General features: G+C 53.3%; 1 protein-coding gene across 1 annotated transcript in view; it reads left to right on the top strand.

Moving 5' to 3' along the window:
• LOC115282785 (growth arrest-specific protein 7-like) overlaps positions 1-24,211 on the top strand; it is a 38,755-nt gene extending 14,544 nt beyond the window's left edge. Inside the window, exons 3-4 of the mRNA XM_029928960.1 lie at positions 23,180-23,260; positions 24,165-24,211. Coding sequence (XP_029784820.1) covers positions 23,180-23,260; positions 24,165-24,196 — 113 coding nt within the window. The 3' untranslated portion in view covers positions 24,197-24,211. The remainder of the gene's footprint in view (positions 1-23,179; positions 23,261-24,164) is intronic.
• Positions 24,212-27,994: the final 3,783 nt, after the last annotated feature.

Genomic DNA, 27,994 nt, shown 5'->3' with positions numbered 1-27,994 from the left:
TCTCAGTGCTCCCCTTGTCACGTGAAAGCTGCATCGATGATACCAAGACAGAGGAGAGTAGCCATGTGCCAATAAAACTTTATTTGTAGACACTGACATGTGAATGTCAAATAGCGTTTCCGAGTCACGAACGTGATTCTTTCTCAAGCACTTAAGACGATCTTAGTTCAGGGGTTCATGACTGTGTGATAAGGCGGGGTGGCCCCTCGGCTACTGGCCGCTTCTCTAAGCCCTCTGTTGTGTCCTGTAGGACCGGCCCTTTTTCCCCTTGCCCACCCTCTCTGATAGGCTCGCGGTAATCCTAGCCAAGGAAAGGGTTGGGGATGGGAAATGCCTTTCTTTTTATTTCTAAATGTTTTTTCATTTTTGAGAGAAAGAAAGAGACAATGTGAGCAGGGGAGGGGCAGAGAGAGAGGGAGACAGAGAATCAGAAGCAGCTCCAGGCTCTGAGCTGTCAGCACAGAGCCCGACTCGGGGCTCGAACCCAAGAGCCATGAGATCATGACCTGAGCCGAGGTCGGTCGCCCAACCGATGGAGCCACCCAGGCGCCCCTGGAAATGCCTTTCTGATGGCAAAGAGGGGATAGTGCAGGCCTTGAACATCATAGCAAAGATTTTGTTCTTTAACCAAAGGGAGCAGGGAGCCCCTCGAGCTTTCTGAGCCTGGCTGCTGGGCTGCCGATGACGTTTTTGGACCTGTTCGCCCTCCGGTAGGGAGGTCGCTGTCAGAACAGCCTCTTGCTCTCCTCCTGACCTCCTGGCTCCCCAGGGCCATTTGACTTCGTGTCTCATCCTGGCCGGGCCAGCCATGTCCTCCTTTCTGCCCCAGCTCTGGGGTCCCTCCTGCCGTGTGACCCGGGCTGGGGCCATGTACCTGCTCCGGCCGCCACACACCTTTCCTGTCCATCTCCCTCTCTTCCATGTGCCTCTGGCGTCCCTTAATCTGATGGCTTCGCAGAGGGCACTCGGGCACAACGGGTCTTCTGTCCCTGTGTTTACATCCCGTATGAGTCTAACTGGTTTAAAGCCCAATTTATGTTTGTATTTCCTCTTCCTGGCTAATCTGCTGATTTCAAACTCCATTTAGGGTCTTAGGGACAGGTACTGTCACGGTGCCGGCAGCTGGGCTGGGCTGAGGGGGTGCAGATTCGGACGCGACACTGTCTCCGCGTTGGAGCACTGCCGTCCTAGAAACCAGATGCCAACGAGTGTTGTGAGAGTTCGTGTTGACCTCTGGGGGCTCGGGGGCGGAGGGCCACCAGCTTTCCCGGGGGTCACACTGGTCTTGGAAGAGGGGCCCTTGTCTCAAGGATTCCGCACGGGGATCACCGTGCCACTGGGGCCAGACAGCAAGGAAGTCTGACCCACCGATGACCCCACAGGGCACTTGGAGGAGCCGGGACTTGGCCCCGTGGGCAACAGAAAGCTATGGAAGGAATCAAAGCAGAGGCCTGACGTGATCAGAATAGTGTGGCAGGACTGCTCGGGGGGCAGAGGGAAGGATCCAGGGACGGTAAACATGGCCCTTGCAGAGTAAATGAGAACAGAAGGAATGAGGTCAGCCTCCCATCGACGGCTGTGGCTGGAAGAAGAGGAGACATCCGTCCGACAGGTCAGGGAAAGGAGAACGCTCAAGGTTTCTCCGAGTTTTCTGCTTTGTGCGATGGAGCCATGCCGTGAGGACCCGGAACGCGAGGGAGGAGCGGGATTGGAGGAGAGAAGACAAGTCCGTGTTGCGTTGTAGGGTTCCTTGGAGAGACGGCCAGGCTACCTTTAGACGGATGCATCTCTGGCGTTGGGGGGAGACACCTGGGCCACAGATGAGGATAGGGAGGGCCATGTGGGGCCCTGGCTTGGCGAGCAGAAAGCAGAATGGATGTCACCTCTTCCTGCCCCTTTGGCTAAGCATCATTGTGCAGTGACCAACCTGTGCAACCGCAGAGGGTGGCCCAGAATTCTCATTTCCTCGTGCGCAGAGAAGCGAAGCCGTGAAATGCAGGAGAGGACCCAGGGCAGACCTGTAGGAGAGAGTCCTGCAGAGAAACCTGCAGAGGAGGGGCGAGGGAGACTTTGAAATCATTGTCAGAGTGGGAAGAACGAACCCAGGAGAAATAAGGCAATGTCATGGAGGGCAGAGGAGAAAAGACGGTTAAGAAGGACATTCAGAGACCGACTGAAATATATAGACGGTTTTGGTAGAGGGGACACTTTATTTTATTTTATGTTTTTTTAATGCTTATTTATTTTTGAGAGGGGGCTGCAAAGAGAGGGAGACACAGAATCCAAAGCAGGCTCCAGGCTCTGAGCTGTCAGCACAGAGCCCGGCGCGGGGCTGGAGTCCATGAACCTTGAGATCACGATGTGAGCCTAAGTCAACTGCTTAACCCACTGAGCCCCCCAGGCGCCCCCTAGAGGTGATACACTTTAAATCCCTGGGGGAAGCAGAGATTCCCTAATAAATAGTGTTGAGTCAGATGGCTAACAGGAAGCAGCAATGGGTAGGTTTTCCCATAGACTCAGCGAGGCCATCACTGCATGCTTTAGGAGACTGCGGAAAGTCTCCATCTCCCCATGGTTATCTCTCTGCAGGGTGTTCCGTCAGGCAGGGTGGCCCTGAGCTCGGGCCCCAGGACCCCAGGGATTCTGCTGGTACGATGTGGCTTGTGCTTTGCTGCGGGAAGTGCTTCGTTCCCACCAAACGCTGACTGTTGCCCAAAAAGTGGGGTTGTGTTCAGTTTCTGGATGTTGATCTCTTACCAATAGCTTATCCTTTTCAGGGACCTACGCTAAAGTTAAGGGGGACCTCTTGTGTATATAACAGGTGCATTTCAGGAGATGTAGTGCAGTGCTGTTTTGTTCTGTAAATAACAGGAAGACCAGATACGCACAGTTGATCACTTAGTAGTGATAATATGGTCATGGGCACTCAGGCCCTCTTTTTGGAGAAATACTGCCTTTTTAGATAGTGTTTAGGATCTATTTTACCATTTGGACATAAAGGGGTACTTCAAGCCCGTAATGAAGGCAGAGATTTGTTTAAATGTACAAGTCAGGATTTTACCTCTTATACATTAATCTTTGTCCACTTTCAAATATTTTTTAATATTTAATATTAAGCCCCCCGACGTGGGGCTTAAACTCGTGAACTTCGAGATCCTGACCTGAGCCGAAGTCAGACGCTCCAGCAACTGAGCCACCCCGGCGCCCTGATTTTGGTACACTTGAAATCTGATAGCTTTGTTTATTTGTTTTTCACTGCTAAAGAAAGACAATCATTCGAAGGGGATGCCTTAGCTCTGTTTCTCTAGAAAGCGGAGCCCGAGGCAAGGATTAAGTGTTAACAGTTTATTTTAAGCTGTATACGCCCAGAGCAGTGAGAGAGAGAAGAGAGGCGAAGGAAGGTGGCCCGTGACACTGGCTAGTGTCAACAGTGAAGGGCACAGAGGTCCAACAGGTGTGCTGAGATCAGACCTACTGGGTGCGTTTACTTCTCTGGAAGTGTGTCAGGGAGGAGCCGTACCTCTGAGCTGTCCGTGGGAGAGCAGAGGTCTCTCCTCCCTCCCAGCTCCCGTTTTCCATCGGCCAGCCTCCTCCCCTGGAGAGGCACTTCCATCACACTTGTGGACTGTATCATCTGGGCCCCCGGAAAGCCTGATTCCAGCCCCAGAGGGTTCATCCAGGCGGACGGTCAGTGGAGCATGGGTGGGGTAGCAGTCAGAACAGGAGGAGGTAGTGGATGGAAACGTGAGGAAGAGCCCAGTGTCTGTGTCCCAACGCGGGGACTCCACTCACCCCGAGTGCTGCGTGAGCATCTGACTCCTGTGTCAGATGGTGAGGAGTCAGATGTTCACAGAGCTCCGGTGGCCAGTGACTTGTACTCCACACTCAACCTCGGGACATCCTTTCAGATCATCTCACACAGCGGATGGCAGACTTTGGTCCTTGATCAGCGTTACCTGGCCATTCAGGGCGCCTGGGTGGCTCAGTGGGCTAAGCACCCCAGTCCGGCTCAGGTCCTGAACTCAGGGCTTGTGAGTTCGAGCCCCGTGTTGGGCTCTGTGCTGACGGCTCGGAGCCTGGAGCCTGCTTCCGATTCTGTGTCTCCCTGTGTCTCTGCTCTCCCCCACACATTCTCTCTCTCCCTCTCCCTCGCTCTCTCTCTCTCTCTCTCTCTTTCTCAAAAATAAATAAAACATAATTTTTTTTGCATGAAAAAAATTTTAACAGTTATTCGGCCATTCATAGGCCAGGCTCTGCCTGGATCCTATCTTTTAATCCTTTTTTTTTTTATTGTTTCATTGCCTCAGTATTCAGGAGGATGGGCATAAGGGGCGGGGACTTAGTTTGCAGTGAGGCTAACGGAAAGCATGCAGACAAAAATCAGAAATAACATTTATTTTTAAGGGAAACACAGCTATCTTCTTGGAGCCCTGACCGAAGCCCAGGGGAGCTGGGAATTGTTTTTACTCTTTTGATAAAGAATCCAGACATATAGATGTTTTATTACGTTTGTGCGTGAGGCTTGGAGGATCCTACCAGGTTTTGAGCTTTTTAGATTCACTTGCCAAATGGCCGATAGTTTTCTTGGTGTCTTGTTTTTTCTTTAAAGGAGTGGATTTCCATTTAACTTTATTACACCAGGAGCTAATGTAGGTTTGTGGATACGTTTTCCAGTTGAACACTTTCAAGAGCATTGTGTGAGCTCCTCTCTGTTACAAATAATTGGATACTTTTCTCACTTTCGGGATAGAACAGCCCTGATAACTCCCTGTTAATAACAGTTGCCCGGAGAAGCTTCTACACTCAGAACCCTCTCTCTGTTTTTTTCTGTCCATCTGTGTGAACAAATGTGAAATGAGAACAGTGCCTTTGTTTGGCACGTTTAGTTGATTGAGTTCGCTGCGTGTGTGTGTGTGTGTGTGTGTGTGTGTGTGTGTGTGTTCATACATGTTTCTTAGTTTGGCTTTATTATTTTCATTTAATGGACTCTTCGCCCAAAGCTGTTAGACCTTAGTGCTTACTATTAATCTGTTTCTCTGTGGGTTTTGTTTTTCTCGCAGAGAATCTGTTTTAATTCGGCCTGTTAAGGTAACACGTAGGCATACAACACATTCCTCAAATCTCAGCAGTTTTAAAGAGCGATAATCTCTTGGAACTTTGGCAAATGCCCGGTGGGCTAGAGTCATGCACACGGTGTATAGAAGATCCATAAAATAATCAAGACAAAGGAGACCAAAAGGATTTTATTGTTTGCTGTGTTCTAGGAAGTTGAGTTACTGTGGAAAAGGCGGCTTATTGGTCAAGAGTGTAAGAACTGTCCTCATTGGCTGTTGGGGGGTGGGAGGAGTCACCGATTAGCATCGGATTGTCCACACACGGAAATGAAACAGAAAGGAATGTGTGAGGGACGCCCGTGTGGCTCAGTCAGTTGAGTGTCTGACTTCGGCTCAGGTCATGATCTCAAGGTTCATGAGTTCGAGCCCCATGTTGGTCTCACTGCTGTCAGTGCAGAGCCCACTTTGGATCCTATGTTCCCTCCCTTTGCCCCACTCCTCCCCTGCTTGCACACTCTCTCTCTCAAAAATAAACAAACATTAAAATAAAATGGAATGTGTGGGAGATGACCCAGCAATTCCACTCCTAGGTACACACCCAAGACAGTTTGAAACATAGACACACACGAAATCCTATTCATGAATATTCATGATGGCATTCTTCATAGCGATGAATGGATTCTGTCACGTGATGAATGGAGAAACAGAATGAGCTGTATCCTTACAGTAGGGTCTTACTCAGGCATAGACAGGAATGAAATACTTGTGGCCACCTGCTGCAACGCGGATGAACCTTAGAAACATCAGGCTAAGTGCAAGGAGCCAATACGAAGAAACATATACTGTGTGGTTGCATTTATGTAAGATACCCAGGGCAGTCAATGCCATAGATACAGAAAGTAGATGGTGTGCTCCCAGGACGGGGAGCGGGGAGAATTAGGACCTCAGATGCATATGAGGGTTAGAAGATGACGTGTTCCAATATTAGATAGTTGGTAATATCTACACTATTCTGTGAATATACTAAACTCTATTACATGCTTTTAGAGACAATGTTATGGCATATAAATAACACAATAAAAAGAGGCATATGATGTCTTGGATGGAGGTTCTTTTTTCCAGATTCCCAAACTTTGGTGCACAGTAGAAACACCTAGGGCATTTATTTAAAAATACCATAAACATTAAAAAGGAATTTAAAAAAAAATGGAGGGGCACCTGGATGGCTCAGTCGGTTAGGCATCTGACATCAGCTCAGGTCACGATCTCACAGTTTGTGAGTTTGAACCCCGCGTCGGGCTCTGTGCTGACAGCTCAGAACCTGGAGCCTGCTTTGGATTCTGTGTCTCCTTCTCTCTCTCTGCCCCTCCCCCTCTCGTCCTCTGTCTCTGTCTCTCTTTCAAAAATAAATAAACATGAAAAAAATACCAATATGCAGGCAGGTCCCACCACAGACCCACTGAATCAGAATCTTACATAGAGTAAAAGCATGTGCTTTATATTGTTAAGTGTTTTCTAATAGTTCCCTCCCATTTTTGACTTGCAAGCAGACAGTAAGATTGATGAAGACATCATCAGCAGATCAAATAGCATGAGGCTGAAGAGTAAATTTAAATCCAGTTTTCTTTTACAGAGATACGGTGGGGGAAAGACCGTTTTCTTCCAACAAGTAAACATGTATTCTAGTCTCAAGGTTAAAGGCTGAATGACCGTAAGCTACTGTAGTTAGTGGAATCTCCAAGAGCCACTTTCAAACAGATCACTCAATTTTACGCCGACAAGTTACAGATTGAGTATAAACCTGTCAAGAAAGACCCTTCAACCTGGCTAACGTTTATATTCTTCAGTGTTGCCAAGGTAACGGACTTGTGGATGCCTTCGAGTTTTTTATTCCGATCCCTCTAACCAGGATGAGTGGCAGATCTTTTCACTTCAGAGCTTTTGAGTCAAAAGTTCAAAATTTCTTTTTTAATCTCAGTATTTTCACCGTTAAAAACTATGAACTCTTGTTTCGACTTGGCTTCTAGCTGCAGTTGAGTCAGAGCATTTGGGGGCTTATAGGATTTTCATTTTCCCATCCTGTATGGCCCTGACATCGGGACCAAACAAACCCTATCCTTGGCTTCGGGGAACTTAAGGGACTCGTAAAATCGCTCAAGCCTTCGAGGCGTAGAAAGTCATAAGATGTCTACTTGTGTATTGCCCTTCTCTGGAGGTTTCTAGGCGGCAGCTTCCTAACTTGCCTCAGCTTTGGTCAGGAAGCAAGTGCCCGTGTAGAGTCAATGACCCCTCACCATGCATCACACAGTGCCCCTTGATCCCGTGAGCGGACTTTGGTGGCATCTGATTCACACAATGGTTCATCCATCCCTATCTGGTCAACCCAACTGTATCAGGTGGCAAATGTCTACCAGTGATTAGCTTGACCAGTATTCATTAATTAACAGCCAAAAAAAGTACAATATGGCTGTGCGTTGTGTACCCATACCTAATGATGTTTGCTTAGCTTGAACCCTTTAAAAAAAAAACAATGCTTAACCACAACGACTGAATTTCTACGGCAGTGGCATTAGTGTGTCTCTTCGTGTGTTGGTAGGACACCTGATGGTCACAGCAGGGTGGGGACCTCCAGATCCTGCTGGAAGGAACTGAACTGAAAAGATGGGGGTGTCTTGAGGGTTATGTGCTGCGTTGCCTTGAGACCGGAGACCGTCCCCAGAAGCATCTTCTTCTGTGTACGTAGTAATTTAAAATGTTCAGTGACTTGACAGCACTGACAAATTGGGACATTTCCCATGAGCATCTGGTGACTTGTCTGCTCTTGAAGAATCATGAGGTGTGGCCACATTGGACCCGCCTTCCTGCCTAAACATAACCCTGGTGGAGCGCAGAAGGTTGCCGCTCCCCTCATTTTTCTTACACTCAGTTGCACGCATGCATTCTGCATGTCCACCTTCTATGCGTGCCTGAGTTTGGACCCGTGTTCAGACAGAGCCTCGTGGTTTTGCACCAAGTAATGCAGAAGAGAGGTGACATTAGATGCCACATCAGGAGGATATTTTATAAATGCTCTTGGAAATCGGAGATTATGAAAGGGGACCAGGTAAGGGAATCAAGAATCCAGGGAGTGAGGCACTTGGGTGGCTCGATCAGTTGCGCATCTTGACTCTTGGTTTTAGCTCAGGGCGTGATCCCAGGGTTGTGGGATCAAGTCCCATGTTGGGCTCCGTGCTGAGCATGGAGCCTGCTTAAGCTCCTCTCTCTCTCTCTCTCTCTCTCTCTCTCTCTCTCTCTCATCTCTCTCTCAAATAAAAAATAAAATAACTCTTAAACAAAAGAGAGTCCAGCGAGAAATGACTGGTGTATATGTATAGCTACAAAGCATCCATTTAGGCAAGAACCTTCCGGCTCATCTCATGCTCTGCCTTATTCCTGGAGGTTTTCCATGCACCTGACCATTAGCGCAGGAAGCATGGCCTTTCGGGGGCTGGGGTGAAGCCTGCGTGTGTGTTGGGGCTGGGGACTGTGGCTGCAGCAGGAAGTTGGGGTCCACCTGGGCAGTCTGGACAGTGGAAACAAGGTCTCTGCTTCAAGGAGAGGGAGGAGGCCATGGAGCCCGGAACTCGTAGCAAAAATGGAAAGGATCCGTAGGTTGCTCTCTGGTGAGTGCGTGGGCGAGTGCCGCCTGAACTGATTACCGAGCAACAAGTGTTGGTTAATGCCTTCTCTGTGCTCAGCTCGAATCATCCACTTGGATGGCTTCTCACGGGGCGGGCGGTGTGGACTAAACATGTGCAAACGGCTACATGTTTGCAAAGACCGGGTGCTTCCTTGAAGTGGAGAGGAGATTGTTAATTGGGTCTTTTCCTGGTGGCTTGGAGTCTCAGGTTTTCTGTCCCGCTCCGCTAGACCTCTGTGACGGTCCCTTCTGGCCAGAGTCCCAGCGTTCACCGTGCCCATCAGCCAGCGCCGTTTGGGGACCCGCCTTCGCCCGTAACGCGGGCTTGGTTTCCGATGATCAGATCCTTCTTATCGGAGGAGGATCTGGGAGTGGGGTAACAGCGTTTTTGTTTCTGCAGCCCCAGTCGGATTCCAGAGTAGGCAGCGTTCCTCCGAGAGGCGTGGGAGGAGCCCAGGGCGGGACATTAGTCATGCAAGACATGTGTTTACTGCATGCGGCTCCCAGGGAACAGTGTGCTGGGTGGTGCGCAGGGGCCCCGAGACCCTGCGCAGGGAGAGTCTTGTCGTTTGCACAGACCGTACCCTGTGCCTTGCGTGAATCTGCTGCCCCCTGTTCCTGCTAGCTGTGCTCAGTGCCTGTCTGCTCGCCCAAAGATACCCTCAGCCCACGAAGAAATAGCTCCTGTAATGGGGGAGAGTGGAAAGGATCCCACAGTGGAGCAGGGAGGAGCGGGGGAGGGGGGCTCTTGCCTCTCACCCCCACCCCTGAAATTAACCCTTCAGTGGCCATTTGGGGGCCTCCTAGGGGTTCCGGGTGCCCAGGCGCACTTGGGTTAGAGAGGTCAGAGCGGATGTGGTGTGTTCCCAGCCAGCCTGACTGTGCACACATGCTCTGGTAGGAGGCCACCTGGGATCTGCCCTAGAGCTGGGGCTCAGCTGTCCCCCGGTCCCCAGAGGTCGGTCTCTTTGCTGCCCCTCTGGGCCCTGCCACAGACCCAGACCCTCGGCTGCCGGGTTCCAGTCTCTTCTGTATTTTGTAGATCTAGACTTTCCTGGCCTGGACTTCTGTCCCAGGCTTCCACGGTCCCCAGCCAGCCCCGGCCCCCAGCTCCTTGCTTCCTGATAGGGATTGATCTCTGTACCCCTGCAGAAGATGTTGAAATCCTAACCCCCAGGAGCCGTGGATGTGACCTTGGATAGATCTCCACAGATGCTCAAATTAAGATAAGGTCATCCTGAACACGGAGAGGGGTCTTTGCAAAGAGGAGAATTTGGGGCACAGTGGCAAACACGCACATGGAAGGGGGGGGAAGGAGGCGATGTGAAGACTCAGGTGACATGCTGGACCGGACGCTCCTACACGGCCCTCCTAAGGAGCCAGCTTCACCAGGCCTGAATCTCCAGCTCCTGGCCCTCGGAACTGGGACGCGATGCCTTTCTGTCGGTCAAGCCCCCTCGTCGTGGTATTTTTGGGGGAAGCCCCAGGCTGCCACGTGACAGGCCACCAGTGGTCCCTTTGGGCACTGTGAAGTCCGATGGGTGGGGGTGTGTCCTCCAGAAGGCCTCGCAGGGGATGCTACCTGGCCCCAGCGTCTCAGGCACCTGGCCCTCAGGTAACGGGCCCGGCAGCAGCAAGGTGGCCCGCTTTCCTTCTGTGAGCGCAGGGCATGGGCTCTGGCTGACAATAGTTCCCTGGGTCCCAGAATCCTCAGGAGAGGGACGAGCAGAAACGCTGTTATGTAAGCTGCAGGAGAGAGATCACGAAGCAGTCGATGGCCAAACCCTTCCGATGGTTGTCTGAGTGCATCAGGGAGGTGGGGGCCGGCGGTCAGGCCCCTCCCGCCCCGCTCGGTCCTTCACGCGCCCCAGCACCCTGAAGTCTCGATTCCCCGTGTTGGCAGCAGGCGGTCAGAGGCTGCTTTCAAGCTCTGGGTGTCCCGAAGGGCTGGACCCCGGCGGCCGTGCAGGTGGCCCCACGCCCTGCCACCACCTTTCTTCTGTCCCTGATTGCTGCAAGTTGGGGTGGCCCCCCAGCCCCCGTGGCACACCTTTGCCTCCAGGTGCTGGGGGAGGTGGTTGGTCCACTGAGATTCTTTGCCAGCGACACATCTGGGAGGACTTACACTTTATCTCCTGACGTTTCCGTGTTTTCCAGTGTTTCCTCCGGGGACTTGTGTTACTTTTATAAGTAGGATAGAAATTATCCCTCTGAAGTGCAGGCGGGGACGGGGGCTGGAGCCCCAGCGCTCTCTCTTAGTTCCCGATCTCCAGATTGTGAGGAGCCCGCCCCCCTGGGTTCCTGCCCGGCTGCTCTCTGAGATGCCCGTTTTCCCACCTGAGTCTCTTGGCGTTTTTTTGGGCACCTATATGCTTTGGGGTTTCTTTTAGGGCCGAGGTGCACAGCTGGGAGCCTGAGAGAGCCCTGGTCCTGTTTATCTGGGGGCAAGGAGCACCCAGGGAGACCGGGCCATGTGCGGTCTCCCGCCAAGGGAGGAGGGTGCCAGGCTGGGGGTCAAGGAGGGACTCCTCTCTCTTTCACTTCGTCCCCCATCTTCCCCAGCCCCAGATAAGGACCTCACTTGCTTTCTGCCACTGGTGTATGAAAATGACATGTGTAGGGGCACCTGGGAGGCTCAGTCGGTTAAGCCTCCGACATCGGTTCAGGTCATGATCTCATGGTTCATGAGTTCGAGCCCCGCGTCGGGCTCTGTGCTGACAGCTCGAAGCCTGGAGCCTGCTTCAGATTCTGTGTCTTCTCTCTCTGCCCCACCCCTGCTTGTGCTCTCTCTCTCTCTCCCTGTCTCTCTCAAAATAAATAAATATTTAAAACCCCGAACTTAAAAAAAAAATTTAATGGCTTTCCCCCAACACCTAGAGATAGGAGGAAGCACCTTTAAAAAATTTTTCTTTTCTGCATTTAAAAAAATCTGAATCCAAGTTAGTTAACATATAGTGTAATAATGATTTCAGGAATAGAATTTAGTGATTCATCACTTACCTAGGACACCCTGTGCTCATCCCAACATCCTTAATGCCCAGCCCCCCCCACCTCCCCTCCAGCAACCCTCAGTTTGTTCTATGTATTTAAGAGTCTTTTACGGTTTGCCTCCCTCTCTGTTTTTATCTTTTTTTTTAATCTTTATTTTTGAGAGAGAGAGATAGAGAGAGAGAGAAAGCCAGAGTGTGAGCAGAGGAGGGGCAGGGAGAGAGGGAGACACAGAATCTGAAGCAGGCTCCAGGCTCTGAGCTGGGCTTGAACTCATGAACCTCGAGATCATGACCTGAGCTGAAGTCCGACACTTAACCAACTGAGCCACCCAGGCGCCCCTGTCTTTTATCTTAATTTTCCTTCCCTTCCCCTATGTGCATCTGTTTTGTTTCCTAAGTTCCACATAGGAGTGAAATGCTGGGATATTTGCCTTTCTCTCACTGACTGATCGCATGTAGCAGAATACACTCCGGTTCCCCCCACGATGTTGCAGGATTTCATTCTTTGTGATCACCCAGTAGCATTCCACGGTGTAGACCCACCACGTCTTCCTTCTCAGGAGGAGGCACTTTTGCAGAGAACTCGGCCTCTCCTCCGCCCCCTCTCGGCCTGTGGGGCTTCGGGGCCGGCAGCTTCACCTGGGGGCTGGTCAGAGATTGCAGCCTCTCAGCCCGGCCTCCTGCCCCAAAACTCTGGGAGAGGGGCCCTGGGGTCGGTGCCTTGACCGGCCCCCCAGGTGATGGAGACGTGCCGCTGCACTTCAGGCACAGCCTGCGGGCTGCCCCTGAGCGTGGCATTCTAGAATTTCCCACAGTGAATGAGGCTGGCAGGCCCCTTGGCAGAGACTTTTTCCCAGCCTGCTCGTGTGATTTCCAAAGAATCTTATCTCCTCCACTCTCCAGGGCTGCCTGCTTCTTCCCCAGCATGTGTTGGAGAGAACTTATGATGTCCAGAATTGCTGCGCCTTTTGGTCTCTTAGCCCCTGACAAGGACTTGGGTGCACCAGACGGAGGGGCCGGAGCTGTCTGTGATCCGCGCTCCGATGATCCTTCTAGCAGGCTCAGAAGGTGCCTTGGGGGCTGCCTCTCCGGAGGGAGGAAGGGCTTATCCCTGTTTTCCAAAATAACCTCAGCTCCCTCTGACGGTTTCCTGTGTCTTTGTGAAAAGCAACACTCTGTGATTTCGAGCATTATTTATAAATGTGAAGTCGCACCTTTTACTGGAAAGTCTTCCAAATGAGGCCCAGCCACACCGAGCGGCTGAGGTTCAGAAATGCTCGGCTTCTCAGAAAACACGTCGAGAAGGTGATGTCTGAGTGGAACATCCCACGTAGTGGGAAGGGAAGCTTCTGAACGGGTGAGCGGTGCGATTTCTCCACACGGAGAGATTGTGGAGGTCCTCCTGGGGGCCTGGCGAGGAGCCCCAGGGCAGCATGACCACCGGAGAAAATTCCAGATGTGGGTCTGATGGCCCCTGGGCTGGCGTTGGCTGTTTACCAGGCAGCTCCTGTGGGCAGAAGAATAGAAGCCCATTCAGACTAGCTTGTGGGGAAAAAGGGCATCTCTTAGAAGCCCCAGCATATGGACCAGAAAGCAGGTGCTGAGCCCTGTGGGACCTTGTGATGTCTTATGCCTACTTGTTTCTCTGGGTTTGCTTTGCTTCATGCATATTTCTCTCTGCAGACTTGCTTCTTTCCCTTGGCAGCCTTTTAGTGGTCATGGATCCCCACCCCAGCCCCGTCCGTGCCGTGGCCACTGGTCCAGGGAGTAATGGCCAAGTAGGCAGGTCGGTCTAGAAAGAAAGCTCTGGCGTTTGCACCCTCCTTAGAGAAGGGCCTTGATGATTTGTGTAACAAACAGTTCCATTTTGTACAATGATGTTGTAGGATTCGGCTTGTGACTTTTATAGTTTTATAGAGAGTGTGGGCAATCTCTAGCTTCTTCGATTCCTTCCTTTTGAGGTCACATTTAAAAGGCCTTTGCCAGAACAGGAAAAGAATATTTTCTTCTAGTATTCTCATCAACGGTTTCTTTTTTTTTTCCCTTAAAATTTTTTTAATGTTTATTTTTGACAGAGAGAGAGCATGAGTGAGCAGGGGAAGGGCAGAGAGAGAAGGAGACACAGGATCTGAAGCAGGTCCAGGCTCCGAGCTGTCAGCACAGAGCCCGATGCGGGGCTCGAACTCATGAACCACGAGACCATGACCCGAGTGGAAGTCGGACGCTCAATGGACTGAGCCACCAGGGCGCCCCCCGCCCCTTAAAATTTTTAATCCAGATAAAAGTTAATTTCAGAAAATGTGTGAGAAATGGATGGCCCTTAATCTTGTTAATCTGTTTCCAGTCGTCGGCCGGGCATTCTCACATCATGTATTCACTGATCGAGCCTTTTACCGTAGCCGTGAAAAACACCACTTGACCAGATGCTAACCGAGTCCGTTTGGGTCGGTTTCTCGTTTTTCTTTTCCTGCCTTTCTTCCAGTGGATTCCTGCGTCAGCGCGACACGGTATCCCTGTCTCACGGGGGGTTATTGCGTGCTTGGTAAAGCATTCCAGTGGGGCGCACTGGAAAAAGACAGTCTTCTTACTTCGGTTTGGTTTTTAAGAATTAACCAGCATCAGATGCTTCTTGTGCATGTCCTTCCAACAATTTTCTTTGCACGTACATTTTACTTAGAACTTTCTAATTTTTTTTAATGTTTATTTCTTTGTTTTTGAAAGAGAGAGAGGAGAGAGGCAGACAGAGGATCTGGAGGTGGCCTCCCTGCTGACGGCAGACAGCCTGACCTGGGGCTTGAACTCAAACCGCAGGATCATGACCTGAGACAAAGTTGGGCGCTTAGCTGACTGAGCCACCCAGGCGCGCCTATTTAGGCCCCTTTTGACGTGCACCTGCGGACTTCTTTACGCTTCTGTGCACTTCTGCACACGGAGCAATGTGTTTTGGACACGCCCCCCACACCACATCCCCCGTGTGCCTCCTTCCCTGGAATTCAATAGCATAGTGTCCTCTGGGCATTTCCCGCGTGTCCCGGAGCTTTCCTCCTCTAACAAAACATGCCCCAAACTCATCATGCTGATGACATCTCGGCACCCCCGAAACTGCGGCTAGGTCAAGGGGCGTGTGCGCTTGGGCTTTAGATCGCTGTCGCCAAACTGCCTTTCCAAGACGTTCCCAGCCTGTTTTTCCAGATGCTTGCTAGCGAGGCGTTGTCAGTCTTGAGAGGCGTTCCGCGCCCAGTGGGTGAGAAAACAGTGTCTTGTTAGCACCTCTGTCTGGGTCTCTCCAGTGCTGAGTGCGACCGGACACCTTCTCCACTTAGTTACTTGCCATCGTATTTCTGTAAAGAACCGTGTATTCTGTGCTCTTTTTAGATTGGACTGCTCGCGGGATTTGGGATTCATGCTGTGTGGAGGGGAGTGGGGCTCTGTCCCTTCTCCCTGGTCCTTCTTAGTCTTTGCATCTGTTTTTCCTTTTATCTACACACACACACACACACACACACACACACACACACACACACGCTTTTTTGAAAAGCAGCCTCTGGCTGTGTAGCCAAACTGAGTTCTCATGTTTGCTCTGAGCGGAGTCTCCATTCATCCTGTAACACCCACTGCGCACTCTCCCTAGTGCCTGGGAGACCAGCACACAGTTATTCGACATGGTCCCTGCCCTCAGGGTACATGTGGAGGGCTGAGCTTAAAGGCAGGTGTTATGGCTGAGGGAGGAGGTCGTCCGTGCCCCATCCAGGCTGTCAGCTCCCCGAGAGCAGAACGGAAGTGTGGGCTCCTGGAGCCCCGCCCCCAGCTCGCACCTGTCCATAGTTAGGACTCAGAAAGTCTGAATGGAGGGGACGTGGAGCACACGGGACCGTGAGGTCACCTGGACCTCCCCGGGTCCGAACCAGGTGGCCCCGATCTGCCCTCCGCCCTGTCTGCTCCCATCGAGCAGCCACCAGAACCTTCTCTGGGTGCCATTTCCCTCTCGGCTTCCTTCTACCACATCGCTTTCTCCTCTCCACTTCGGGGTCCTCTATTCTAGGAAGGACTCTAAAGGGTCAGCCGTGCCATAGGGTTTGTGACAATCTAATCGGTAAGTCTGCACCTGGAACCTCCTTGTCAAGGCCGTGGCTCTCTGGAGACCGCTGTTGTGAGCCCGATAGCGTCAGGAGGTCGGGCTAAGGATGATGGGCGTGTGGGGAGTTTCCCTAAAATCACCCTCCATTCCTCTCATGCGTGTGGCTTCACGCCTTGCCCGATCCTCACCCCCAAGTTCTGTCTCATTTACGTACTTTCTGGTCTGTGTCTGGTTCTTGAATGGGTAACAAGGGCCCCTCTTCCACCCCCCCCTCAACCCCCATCTGGTTTGTCACGGAGACTGCAGAATTTTCAGGTCCCAGGTCTGGGAATCTCTATTTTGGCAAGTGGTCCCAGTGACCGTGATCAGTCACTGGGTTTTGGGAGACAGGCTTGGAGACCAGCAGGTGCCTGTGTGAGGTCCCGCACCCTGTGGGTCCAGGCTTCGGTTTCAGTAAGGTTTCTTTCTCAGTACCTGCACCCCATTTCCTCCACCATCCTGACGGGGGTCAGAATATGTGTGAGCTGCCTTCCCCTGGTGGCCCCTAACAAGATGCTTTTTCCTAGATTGCCATCAACCCTCATTTTAGCCCTCAACGTGAGGTCAGGGGTTCCTGGCGTGTTTGCCCGGGTCTGCGTGCCATAAGGAAGTTGGCACAGCAGGGACCCTAAAGGGTTTGAAGGACAGGCTCAGAGAGTTCCAGACGCCCCACCCCCCAGGTCTCCACTAGAATTTCCTCGGCCTCTTGCTGGTCCTTTCCTTCCAGGCTGTCTCCGTAGGCTGGACGCAGCCACTGGCTCAGGCCACTGGCAAAGCGCCAGGGCACTAAAGGGGCTGCCGCTTCAATGCAACACATCACCAGCCTGGGTTTGGTCTGTGGACCAGGTGTGAGGGCCCCTGCGCCTCCTGGATGTCAGACTCTGCCCAAAGGAGCCCTTGAGCTGCAGGGAAGTGGTCAACCACCGATCGTGCTGTTTCTCTGGCTAAGTGAAGGACACCCCCGTACAGCTCGGACATGCCAAGGAAGGCGTTCTAGAACCTTCTCCTCCTTTGCATCAGAGAGGGGCCCTGCCTTCCCTCTCCCTTTGGGAGCTGTGCTCTGGAAGGTCAGGAACAGGAACGAAAGCAGGAAGGAGGCTTTTGGGCTGAGAAGCTGGGAAGCAGAGAGAAGGAAGGAAGGAATGAAGAGGGTTGTGTTCTAGTAATATTACTGTCGCTGACATCCTTAGAGGGCTGTGATGGCTTCCTCTGTGTCAGAGGCTGCGCCAAAGGCTGGCTGTGGCCCCTGACTGCTCACCCAGCACCCCAACTCCTGCAGTGTTGGCCCCACTTCGTGTGAGGGAGCAGGCGGCCATTCATAGCCAAGAGGCGGACTCAGGATTTGAACACCTGCCTGGGGACACCAGGGCCTGGGCTCCTAGGCACATCGCAGCAGCTCGGGGCTGAGGACGGCGTTGTAAGCACCAGCGCAGGTCCGCCATCAATTCCTTTCTTCTCCTGAATGGCAGAGTCCCGGGGTCACCCCGTCCTCAGAGCACGGGTCCCTCCGTGCTCCGGGGGCCGTCACGGTCCCATGGGCACACCTGCAGCTCGTGGACTCTGCGAACTGGGGACCGTTAGCTGGCACCTCCCCACTTCCACTCCCCATCTCCCCGGGCTTGACGCCTGCAACACAGTGCTGGCTGGAGCTCAGGTGCCGACTCTGGGCCCCGGTGGTCCACACCCCACAAAAGTGACAATCTGGCCCAGGCTCAGTACCCTCCCACCAGTGATCAGACCTGGGTGATCGAACCCACAGAACACGGTTCTGCTGCTGACATGTCCACTGACGGCTTTTCGCAAAAGGCCATGCATGTTTCTGTTTGCTGATGGGCCACGTGGTCCATCCCTGCCGCTGGGGACACGGGCTGTGTGACAGAGTTGGGGGGGAGTTGGGGAAGCCCCCATGGGAGGTGGATCGGGACAAATATCCCAAGCCAGAATCTCTTCTGTCAAGCTGTCCTTCCTGGGTGTTGCTAGAATGTCCAGGAACTGTCGCTGTGCGCACAGGGTCTGATGCCAGCATAGAGGGGTCTGGTCCTGGAGCTGTGGGTAGGGGGCATTACCTGGGCACCCCTTTCCATGACCCCTTCCTAGTGAAACACTCCCCAGATCCCACCGGCGTCGTAGCTGATGGCAGTGGTGCGGCCGCGCTGTCCTCTCCTGGATGGACCCCGCCCCACTCACATCACGCTTCCCAGCTCCTGCTCATCCTGCGGGAGTTCTGGAAGAGCCCACACTCGTCTCAGTCTCTGGAGGACTGGGAGGTGGACATGGAGAGGCAGCACTCATGCTGAGGGCATGAGCCCAGGAAGCCTGCTTGGAGGGCGAGCCAGCCATGGTGGCCGCCATTGGATCACATCATTTCTGTGGTTCAGATCCTGAGTGGCTGCCCCCACACGTCCAACATTGCAGGTCCCACAGGTCTACAGTGGGGCCTGAGGATCTGCATCTCTGGCTGGTTCTAGATGCTCGTGCTCCTGGTCCAGGACCCCACTCTGAGGGCCAGTACCCCAACGACCGAGTCTGGCCCCCTGACCCCTGATTCCGGCCCTCCGCCTCCACCCCCACTCTTCAGCCACATCGTCTTCCTTTGAAGATGACAGATGGGTGCCTGCCTCCAAGCCTTTTTTCACATTTGGTTCCCTCCACCTGCAATTCTGTTCCCTCGTGTACATGCACGGCTTGTTCCTTTTCTTCGGCATTAGCAGAATTCCAAGATGGAGCCCAGCGTGCCCGCTGCCTGTCACTCAGGCCCCTCTGTGTCCCTCCCACATTCTATCAGTGTTGGTCTGTGTGGGCAGTAGAACCTGGCCGTGGTGAGGGAGAGTCACTTCTACGGCTAGGTGACAAAGACACGGTGGGGGCTTCTCCCTGCTCTCCCAGATCACATGTGTTGGGGGCAAGGAACTGAGGCCCGTCCGCGTGAGTGGATCTGGCCCCGCTCAAGCCTTCAGATGATGCAGCCTCAGCTAAGATCACACTGTGCCCTCATGGGAGAGCCTGAGCTGGAACCACCCCACTAACCCCCTGCCGGATTCCTGGCCCCCCAGAACAGTATGACGTCATAAATGCTCACTGATTTGCAGCTGGTGAGTTTGGGGTGGTTTCTGATGCAGCAACAGAAACTTAGAAACTGCTTTCCAAACATTACTCCAATATGCGTTCTTGGGGAGCACTTTCTTGGCTAGTCTTCTAAATATGTATTTACTTATTGTGGGGGGTGGCATAGAGAGAGGGAGATACAGAATACAAAGCAGGCTCCAGCACAGAGCCTGACGCAGGGCTCGAACCCACAAACTGTGAGATCATGACCTGAGCCGACGTCGGATGCTTAACCAATTGAGCCACCCCTCTAATACAATTTTCTTATCCCCCTTCCCTGCTTTATTCTCTTTAGTAGGTACCACCGTCTAACTTGCTGTTTTACTTTCTTATTTACTTTTCTCCTGGTGCGACTCCCTCCCTCCACCCCCATCAGAAAATTTTAAATTTTCATCCATGGAGAATGTTACGTGTTGACATTCAAAAATAGACAGAATAGCATCATAACTACCAGACTGCAAGCTGGACATGGAGGGTGTTCAACCTGTTACATTTCCTGCAGTATCCACAGAGCGCAGAATACTGCCAGACACAGAGTAAGCCTTCAAGTGTAACGCTATTTTATTCAGTAATACAATTTATTGCTTTACATCCAATATTAACCATGTTATAAATACTAATATTTATGTGACATTAATAGGACAATACCATTGCTTTTCAGAATGATTCTCAAATGGGCACCTGAGTGGCTCAGTCGGTTAAGCCTCCGACTTCAGGTCATGATCTCACAGTTCGTGGGTCCGAGCCCCACGTCAGGCTCTGTGTGGACAGCTGGGAACCTGGAGCCTGCTTCCGATTCTGTGTCTCCCTCTCTCTCTCTCTCTGCCCTTTCCTCCCTCACACTCTGCCTTTCTCCGGCTCTCAAAAATGAATAAATGCTTAAAAAAAAAAAAAGAATGATTCTCAGAGAATGGGGCGCAGACTAAAACAGGACTGGTGTGCTCCTGGCACAGAGCTACGGGACGTTGGTGTGGCTCGCACATGGTGGTCCTTGCTGGCTAGCTGAGCCCCAGCCCTGCTGCTTCTCAGCCGAGGCCTCAGTTTCTTCCCTTAGAAAGTGGAAACAATAATACCCATTTCATAAGTACTTGGGGACCATTGACAGAGATGCCAATGTGGAGGGGCTTGGGGCTGGCCAGACACGAGTGGGTATTCCGAGAGTCGGTAGTTCATTTCCTGCAGAGAGTCTGTGGTTGGAAGTCAAATTCCACTTAATTTTAAGAAGGGGCTGGGAATGCCCTGTAGCCAGAGGCCCCTCACTGCTGTGATTGCAAAGTTAGAGATCCAAGAAATGCAGGCTCTAGGACGTCCACTCAGAGCCCCACACGGGGCTCACACTTCACAAACTGTGAAATCATGACCTGAGCTGAAGTCAGACGCTCAACAGCCTGAGCCACCCACGTACCCCAGAAGGAAGAATTTTTTTAAAAGGCAAAGAGGAGGGGACCGCAAGAATCTCAGAGGCAGCTAGGACCCCAAAAGGGCCCAATTCCCCCTGAGCTGGTACCTGTGGTCATTTCACCTGGTAGCCACCGGGGGCAGCAGAGAGCCACCACCAGAGCCAGGCCAGTGGACCAGAGGGGAACAGGTGGTCACTAGGGCTGGACAGGAGGTAGGGGGTGGGGAGTAAGGGTGGGACTCGGCGGGACTGGGAGGGCAAGGCTTACACCTTCCCCAAAAGGCAAATCACCAGGACCAGTGGCCTCGATTCAGAGGGTCCTGTGGCTTTCCCACTGGAAGCCAGGATTTCTAGTGCAAGCAGGATGCAGTCATAACAAGGGCAGTGAAGTCCCGAAGTTTAAAGTTAATGACTCCTGCCTCACTTCCTGTTTCATTATTCGCATCAGCGTTGTTATTATTCTTCTAAGGAGGGGCCATCTGTGCTTTGAAACCCAGATTTACGTCTCTGCCCTCCTTCTAACTAGACTTTCTCCAAAAGTTTTATTCTGCACGGCAGCCGCTGTCATCGCCGATGGGAAAATTAACAGCACCGGCGCGTAGCGTTGATGGCTCAGAGAGCTACTTCCCCGGGCCGGTTTGATCCATGGTCGGTTGATCTGTGTGTGTGGCTTTTCTGGGTTTGGTGGAGGAGGTCCGGACTGAGTGAGGGCTGCCACTAGGAAAAGTGTGTTTCTCGTGAATTGTGTTGAATGGATCGTCTCCAAGAACACGTCTCACTTCTGCAGGCTGACTGCACCATGCTCCCCAAAGCTCCTGGGGCCTGCATGGTGCCCATCCTGGTCTTAGGAGTTGTGCTGTCTCTGGAACCATCTAAAGCCCCAGGGATAGACCCCCCAGAGAAGGCAGAAGAGCCTTAATCCAGGGTAACTCGGGCCCCAAACTGCCACTTCAGTTTTGCTTTCACTGCGTCGATGAGCCTGGTGTGCTGTAAACAGATGAAGGAATCTTTTATTGCAAAAAGCCTAGGAATGGCTTCCTCCCTGTGGCCAGTGTGGTCATCCGGGGTGATGATGCCTGCTGCAGGAGGTGGGAGGGGGGGTCACTCAGCCGTGGTCCCCCTGGCTCTCTCCAGACGTCTGCCCGGCCCGCCCTGGCCACAGTCCCACCTCAGACCTGCAGTGGCTTTGGGTTTGGGGCTGGGTCAGAGCCGGCCACGGTGATCATCCTTTAGAAAGTTACGGTGCCCTGATGGTGTTCGGCTGGACAGATGTGGTTCACAGGTGATCGAGGGACTCCAGCTGCCAAGGGACCTGTAAGCGACCCTGGCCAGCGAGCGCAGGGCTTCTGCTGAGTGGGGCTTGGACGGCAAGCCCGCATCTACCTGTGATCTCGGCGCGTCCTCCTGAAGAGGCAGAAACCCAGATCTCTCGAATCCTAATTGAGAGAAGCCGGTGGAAGGTTGTGCTTAACCTTGTTTTTGGTTTTTGAGATCATTGAATTTTTAGTAATAGAAATTCTGATTAAATAATGTTATGTCCGTATATTAACACTGGCTATCTTTGTGGGGGCATTTGCCAGGAATACACTGATTGCCTTGGGTGGGTCCCAGTTAGATCTCATTTTGCAGAGGGGGCTCCTGGAAGACCGTAGGCATGGCCGCTCTTTCCCAGGTGGTGGGGAGAGGCAGAGCCGGGATTCAGACCCGGGCAGCCTGGCTTCAGAATCACCCCTGTGCCCTCTGCTCCTGACATGAGCTTGACAAGAACCTAAGTCGATACGTGAAAAAAAGTACAGTATGATTTTTGTTTCATTTTATTTATTCTTTAGTTTTTAGTAGTTTTTTTTATAATGTTTATTTTTGAGAGAGAGAGAGAGAGAGCATGAGCAAGGGAGGGACAGAGAGAGGAGACACAGAATCCGAAGCAGTTCCAGACGCTGAGCTGTCAGCACAGAGTCCGACATGGGGCTCGAACCCACGAACCGTGAGATCATGACCTGAGCAGAAGTCGGACGCTCAACCGACTGAGCCACCCTGTTTTTTTTTAAAGACGTGTATATGCCTTGACAATCAATCTCCAAGGATACCAAAATATTGACTTAGAGCCTTGGGATTACGGGCGCTGACTTTTCCTTGTGTTTCTCTACGTCCTCAAATTGTACAGAGTGAGAAAGCATTCTTTTTCTCACCAGACAACTTTACGGGAAGTCCCTGCTCACAGCGGTGACGCGGCTCACGTGGCATTCAGGGGCCATCACGAGGCTGCGCCATTTGCTTGGTTCCTGGCTGGACGTCTGGGGAGGGAGAAGGGGCCCAGCTGATGCAGCGGCTGGAATTCGGACCAGACGCAGGCCTGGAGGGGTGGGAAGGACTTGGGGGGTCACCCTCACTTGACAGAGGACCGTGTCTCTGTACAGACCCCAGGCCAGGGCTCCTTCCTCTGGCTTTGGTGTTTCACGTGACAGTGGCACTGGGGAGGAACACCCAGTGAGCACGTGGGGCCCGGGGCACAGGACAGACTAGAGAGGTGGGGGTCGGCAGCCTTGGGGGACTGGTGGGGACTGGGAGGGGGGCCGGTGAGGGACATTTCCAAGGGTCCCAGTGGAAGGCTGCCTTCTGCCTGCAGCTGTATGGACAAGGGTCCCCCGCAGAGAAGCCAGTCATCCCAAAAGGTGGGACAGAGGATGGTGTGGGAGCGGAAGGCCAGCTCCTGTCCCCTGGGCTCAGGCAGGACGGTGGCTGGCTGGGTCCCCTCTGCCATCCAGCTCTGCTGGGACCCTCTGGGCTTCTGCCCTAGGACAGTCTGAAAGTGATTGTGTTTCTTTCTTTGACCAGAGACCACCTGGGAACGCCCCAGCAGTTCTTCTGGGATTGCAGCCAGCCCTGGCCCTCACAGGAGCTCTTTGCCTCCAACAGGTACAAGTCTACTCATTATTTGGGAGCAACGGGGAGGGGTCGCACAGCCCCCTTCCAGAAAGGCCAGGACTGTGGGTTCTGGAGTCCGGAGCCCAGCTAAGGGGGTGGGGAGGGCGCGGTCTGGAGGGACAGGAGGACAGGCTCTCCGGGCAGTGTCAGCAGCACGCTGGAGGCTCACTGTCACCCCCTGACAGGTGCTTAGGGAGAGAAGGGGGCTGGGTGAGGCATGGCATCGGGCTCTAACCTGGCAGCGAGGGCAGGCACAGAGCTGCTCCATGCTGTTCCTGAGCCCACCATGGCGTTAGAAGTTAAAGGAGAAGGCTTTTCATGGGGCAACTTGCGAATAGAATGTTCTAGAATGTTCTAGAATGTTTCTGGAAGGGACTTGGGATTCCTTGTCAGGGTCTGAGTTCTCTGTCTGCAAATGCAACCAAGTGGAAGTGGGCGAAGTAGATGGTCCCGTCGAAGGTGGGGCTTTGGCTGCTCTCGGGAGGCATCTAGTGTGAGATCCCAGGTGGGGGCGGGATGATTTAGAGCCATCAGTCCGGATGCAGTTTTCATTGTCCATGGAGCCCGCCTCCCCACTTCCCCCGTCGGCTGCGACTCTTCCTACCCGGACTGTATGCTCCCCGAGGGTGGGGACTTCGTCTCTCCTCCTCTTCTGTGGAACCCTCAGTCCCCAGACACAGTGTTGAGCAGACTCACCAACGTCTCCACAGTCACAGGGATTTGATGGTTTTCTGACTTGAAGCATCAACCCAGAGGCCAAAGTCCAGAAGGCATGGAGCTGGATGGAGGGGAGGGGTAGGCAGAAATAGCAGCTTGCGTGCAGGGTGGTGAGGGCCTGCCCTGTCTTCATGGTGGCCCAAAGTCAGAGGTCTGCATGTTCCCTAACACATCACAGGTGACCCGTGGAAGAGTCGAAATAATGAATGAGTGAATGCATGCCTGCATGTGTGCAGAGTAAGTAAAACAAGACTTGCAAGCCTTGGATCAGAGGAAGGGTCTTGGGGGCCGAGAGTGGGCTGACCCCAGCCTGCCTTCTGTAGGAGAAAGTCTTTGAACTGTCTCCACCACCGGTGTACCAGGAAGCCAGAATGTGATCAAAGCACGCTCTTCAGGGGAATGGAGGTTGGCCGAGTAGGGGAAGTCAGAAAGTGAGATGGTGGGGGAATGGGGCTCTGGACAAGTCAAGGCAGGGGTGGTCTAGGCTTTTGAAGTGTTTTCATGTACGTCTTTTACCTAAATTTTTTAAAAAGGGGGATCCAAACACAAAGGAACCATTTCTATTTAGGTTTCTTTACTTTGAGGAAGACAGACACAGTGTGAGCAGGGGAGGGGCAGAGGGAGAGGGAGAGAGAATCTGCACTGTCAGAACAGACCCTGATGCGGGGCTCGAACGCATGAACCGTGAGATCATGACCTGAGCCGAAATCTAGAGTCCGATGCTTAACCGACGGAGCCGCCCGGTCGCCCCAGAAAGGAACCCTCTTGGGAAGGAGGGAAATGGGGCATTTTCTCTGGATTTTTCTAGGGGTGACGAGAGCCGATCTCCAGGCTCTCATTCGGCCTCGCTCCCTGTTGTAGATGCAGTGTAGACAAAGTGAGGTGTGGCCCCCCATCCTGGCCGGCTCCAGGCCAGCCGGACATTAGAAAGGAAACCCAGCTGTTTTTTCTGGCCAGAGCGGTGGGTCCGTGGAGGGGGCAGGACTGCCTCACAGGCAGGGGGAGGCTGGGGCATGTGCCCAGGTCAGGTGTGAACTGTTGTGGTCAGCCCACACCGTATGCTTGTGGCTCTGGCTGGGGAACTTGCCGTTTGCGTCTGTGGGGTCCCCTCACCGAAGCCTGCTCTCCCTCGCGCGGTTCCTAGCGGCCTCCTGTCCCCTCTGCGGTTTGGGGGCCATCTCCCAGGAGAGGGGCTGGGCCGGCATGATCGGTCCCTGCCTTCCCCTGATCCGCACAACCGGAGCACGGAACTGGGTGCTGGGGCTCTGAGCGGAGCCGAGAAGGGAGGGGAGATGCGGAGAGGGGCTGAGAATTGCCAAGGTGGCCGCAGCCTTCGCCAGAGTGCGGGGGCACCGCATCGCCCTCCTGCACCCCCACCTACCGGGGGGCCGGGGACGCCTGTTCCCAAGTCCCCAGGAGGCAAGGTCTGTAAGTTCTCTGCCTTTGTGGCCAAATGCAGGCAGAAGTCCTGCCTACCCTGTGCCCTTGGAGATGTCGAAGGCTCGGAGGCCTGGAGCCAAGACCCTGTTTGATTCCGTGCTTCTGTCCCCCTGCCCGTCTGCATCATCTGTACGGACTTTCGAAGCTTCTCGGTCCTGAGAGCTGCTCTAGGCTCGCAGCGACGGGCGGTGGGGTGGCTTCGTGCACGGCGGGTGGGGAGGGCAAGGGCAGCGTGGAAAACGCAGCCACATTCATGACCACAGATACTCCACGTGGTCCTTTCTGAAGAAGAACATGGGAAAGCAGGTCAGGACGGACACCCGCGGGAACCACAGATCAGCCCCGCCGTGGTGCTTTCTGGAGGCACAAGGGTGAAGGCGGCCATGGAGCTCTCCTGCTCTGGGGTGTGGGGAGCTTCTGGGGAGGGTTTGAACAGCACCTGCAGCCAGGGACTGGACCGCTCTTCTCCGGGTAGGTTCGTCGGGTGCCGGATGCACACCCAGCCAGGTCTCCCGCTGGGGAGCGAGGTCTGGGAAGCTGCCCAGCGGCCCCCAGAAGCGGCATTCCGCTCTTTGACTGTTGGGTGTCACTTGGCGTCGGCACTGAGCTGGGGGCTTTTCCAACACCGCCTCCTTTAAGACCGCCAGACCCGGGAGGTGTGTTCATTCGCAGGTTTACTGGGGAGCTTTCCTGCCAGGTTTCTGGGCGAGGTCCGCGTCAGTAGTAAAGTTTAAACCCAAACAGAAATACCAAAGGCTCTATTCAGTAACTGCTTAAAATATTAAAAATGATCCTTGAGCTGGTTAGATGTGCCGTGCAGAGGCAATGATTTATGGAGAGAGAGTCACGGCAAGACAGAAAGAACATACTGGGAGAAAAATGAGGTTCTGGGAGTTTTGTGGGTGTGTCCCTGGGTGGAGTGACTGACTCTGTAGAGCAGCGTTGTCCACGAGAACTTTCTACGATAACAGAAGTGTGTGTATCCGTCCTGTGCCCTGGAATGTGCCAGGCACATGGCTAACAGATTCTCGGAATGTGTCCAGCTGAGGAACTGAATTTTTAACTTAGTTTTACTTTATTTAATGTATATATATATTTTTGGAATACTTTAAAAAAATTTTTTAATGTTTACTTATTTGAGAGAGAGAGAGAGAGAGAGAGAGACAGAGCCTGAGTAGGGAAGGGGCAGAGTGAGAGGGAGACACAGATTCCAAAGCAGGCTTTGAGCTCTGAGCTCTCAGCACAGAGCCCAACACGGGGCTTGAACCTACAAACTGCGAGACCATGACCTGAGCCGAAGTCAGAGGCTTAACAGGCTGAGCCACCCAGGCGCCCCTTGTGTGTGTTTTTCTGAAGGTTGGAGGAAATCAGTCTTACTGACGTGCCCTGGTAGGGAATGGGAGTCCTTGGAAAACCCAGGTTCAGAGTCTGGCTCTGTCCAGCCTGGGGCTTGAACCGCTGAGCGATCGTCCTTACGGGAGGGTCCTCCCTCCCACAGCCCTCAGAAAGCCAGATCAAAGGGGGATGAGCGAGCTCCCTTGCAGATCAGGGAGGGTCTGCCTTTGAGCTGGTGGAGCCAACCGGGAGGAGCAGGTGCCAACAGACAGATTTGCTTCCCATGAGCAGGGGCTCCTGGGAAGGGGCTCACCCTCAGCATACCCTTTCCAGACCAGGACGCCTTAACCACTGTCCCCCCCAACATCATTGCAAAGCAGCCCCCCCCCATTCACTGCAGAATTAGCGGGTTTCCTGGAGAGGCTTCGAGGCCCTCAGCCAGACCTCACCACCGATGTCAAGGAAGGCAGTTAACATTTCCTGTTGGAAGGATGCTCCCAGGTTGTTCCTGACTCTGCAGTTTTGTCAGTTCAGGCCCCAGAGGACCTTCCTGCAACCCGTCAAAGCTTTGACGCCCTGGAAAATAGCCACAGGCTTGCAAGCCATTTGCAGCCGCAGGGACAGCTGTGTCGTGGGTTCTGTTTTGGGGAAAACGGTTTTCGTGTCAGTGAAGTCATGTCGGTGAAGACCGTGAGGACCAGGTGGACAGACAGATGTTTCCAGACCAGAAGGCTGTTGTGTAAAACCGCTTCCCTAAGCAGAGCCCTAAACTGCTCCCGCCGCCTCACAGGGTGCGGTGTGGGCGTGAGGCAGGGGCTGTGCCCGGGGCGCCTTCAGAGGTTCTGAGCTCGGACGGGCCCCAGCGTTTGCGTCAGTTCGCCTGTTCCCCAAACCTGCCTCTCACAGCTGCGCTGTGCCCAAGGTGCGTTCCGTGGTGGTCTTGCCTCTCTGCCCCGATGGGTTTGGCGTCCGTGTACATGTAGGAATACCACACACCGTTGCCTTGTGTGAGGTTCCCAGAGCTCATCCGCATCCAGGAACACTGGTCAGTGCCTCGTGGTGGGGGAGGGGTTCTCTGACCAAGCCCCGCGTTGAGGAAGTCCATCAGCGCCATTTTTTCCCCCAACGGTGTTTGCGCTTCACGTCTCCATGTCATGTTTTGGTAATTCTCTCAATCTTCCCAAGTGTTTTATTACAACTATCTACGTCATGCTGATTTGCTCTGTGATCAGC

This window comes from Suricata suricatta, chromosome 17 (genome assembly GCF_006229205.1).
Source record: "Suricata suricatta isolate VVHF042 chromosome 17, meerkat_22Aug2017_6uvM2_HiC, whole genome shotgun sequence".
NCBI lineage: Eukaryota > Metazoa > Chordata > Mammalia > Carnivora > Herpestidae > Suricata > Suricata suricatta.
This window is presented reverse-complemented; position numbering and strand designations above follow the sequence as displayed.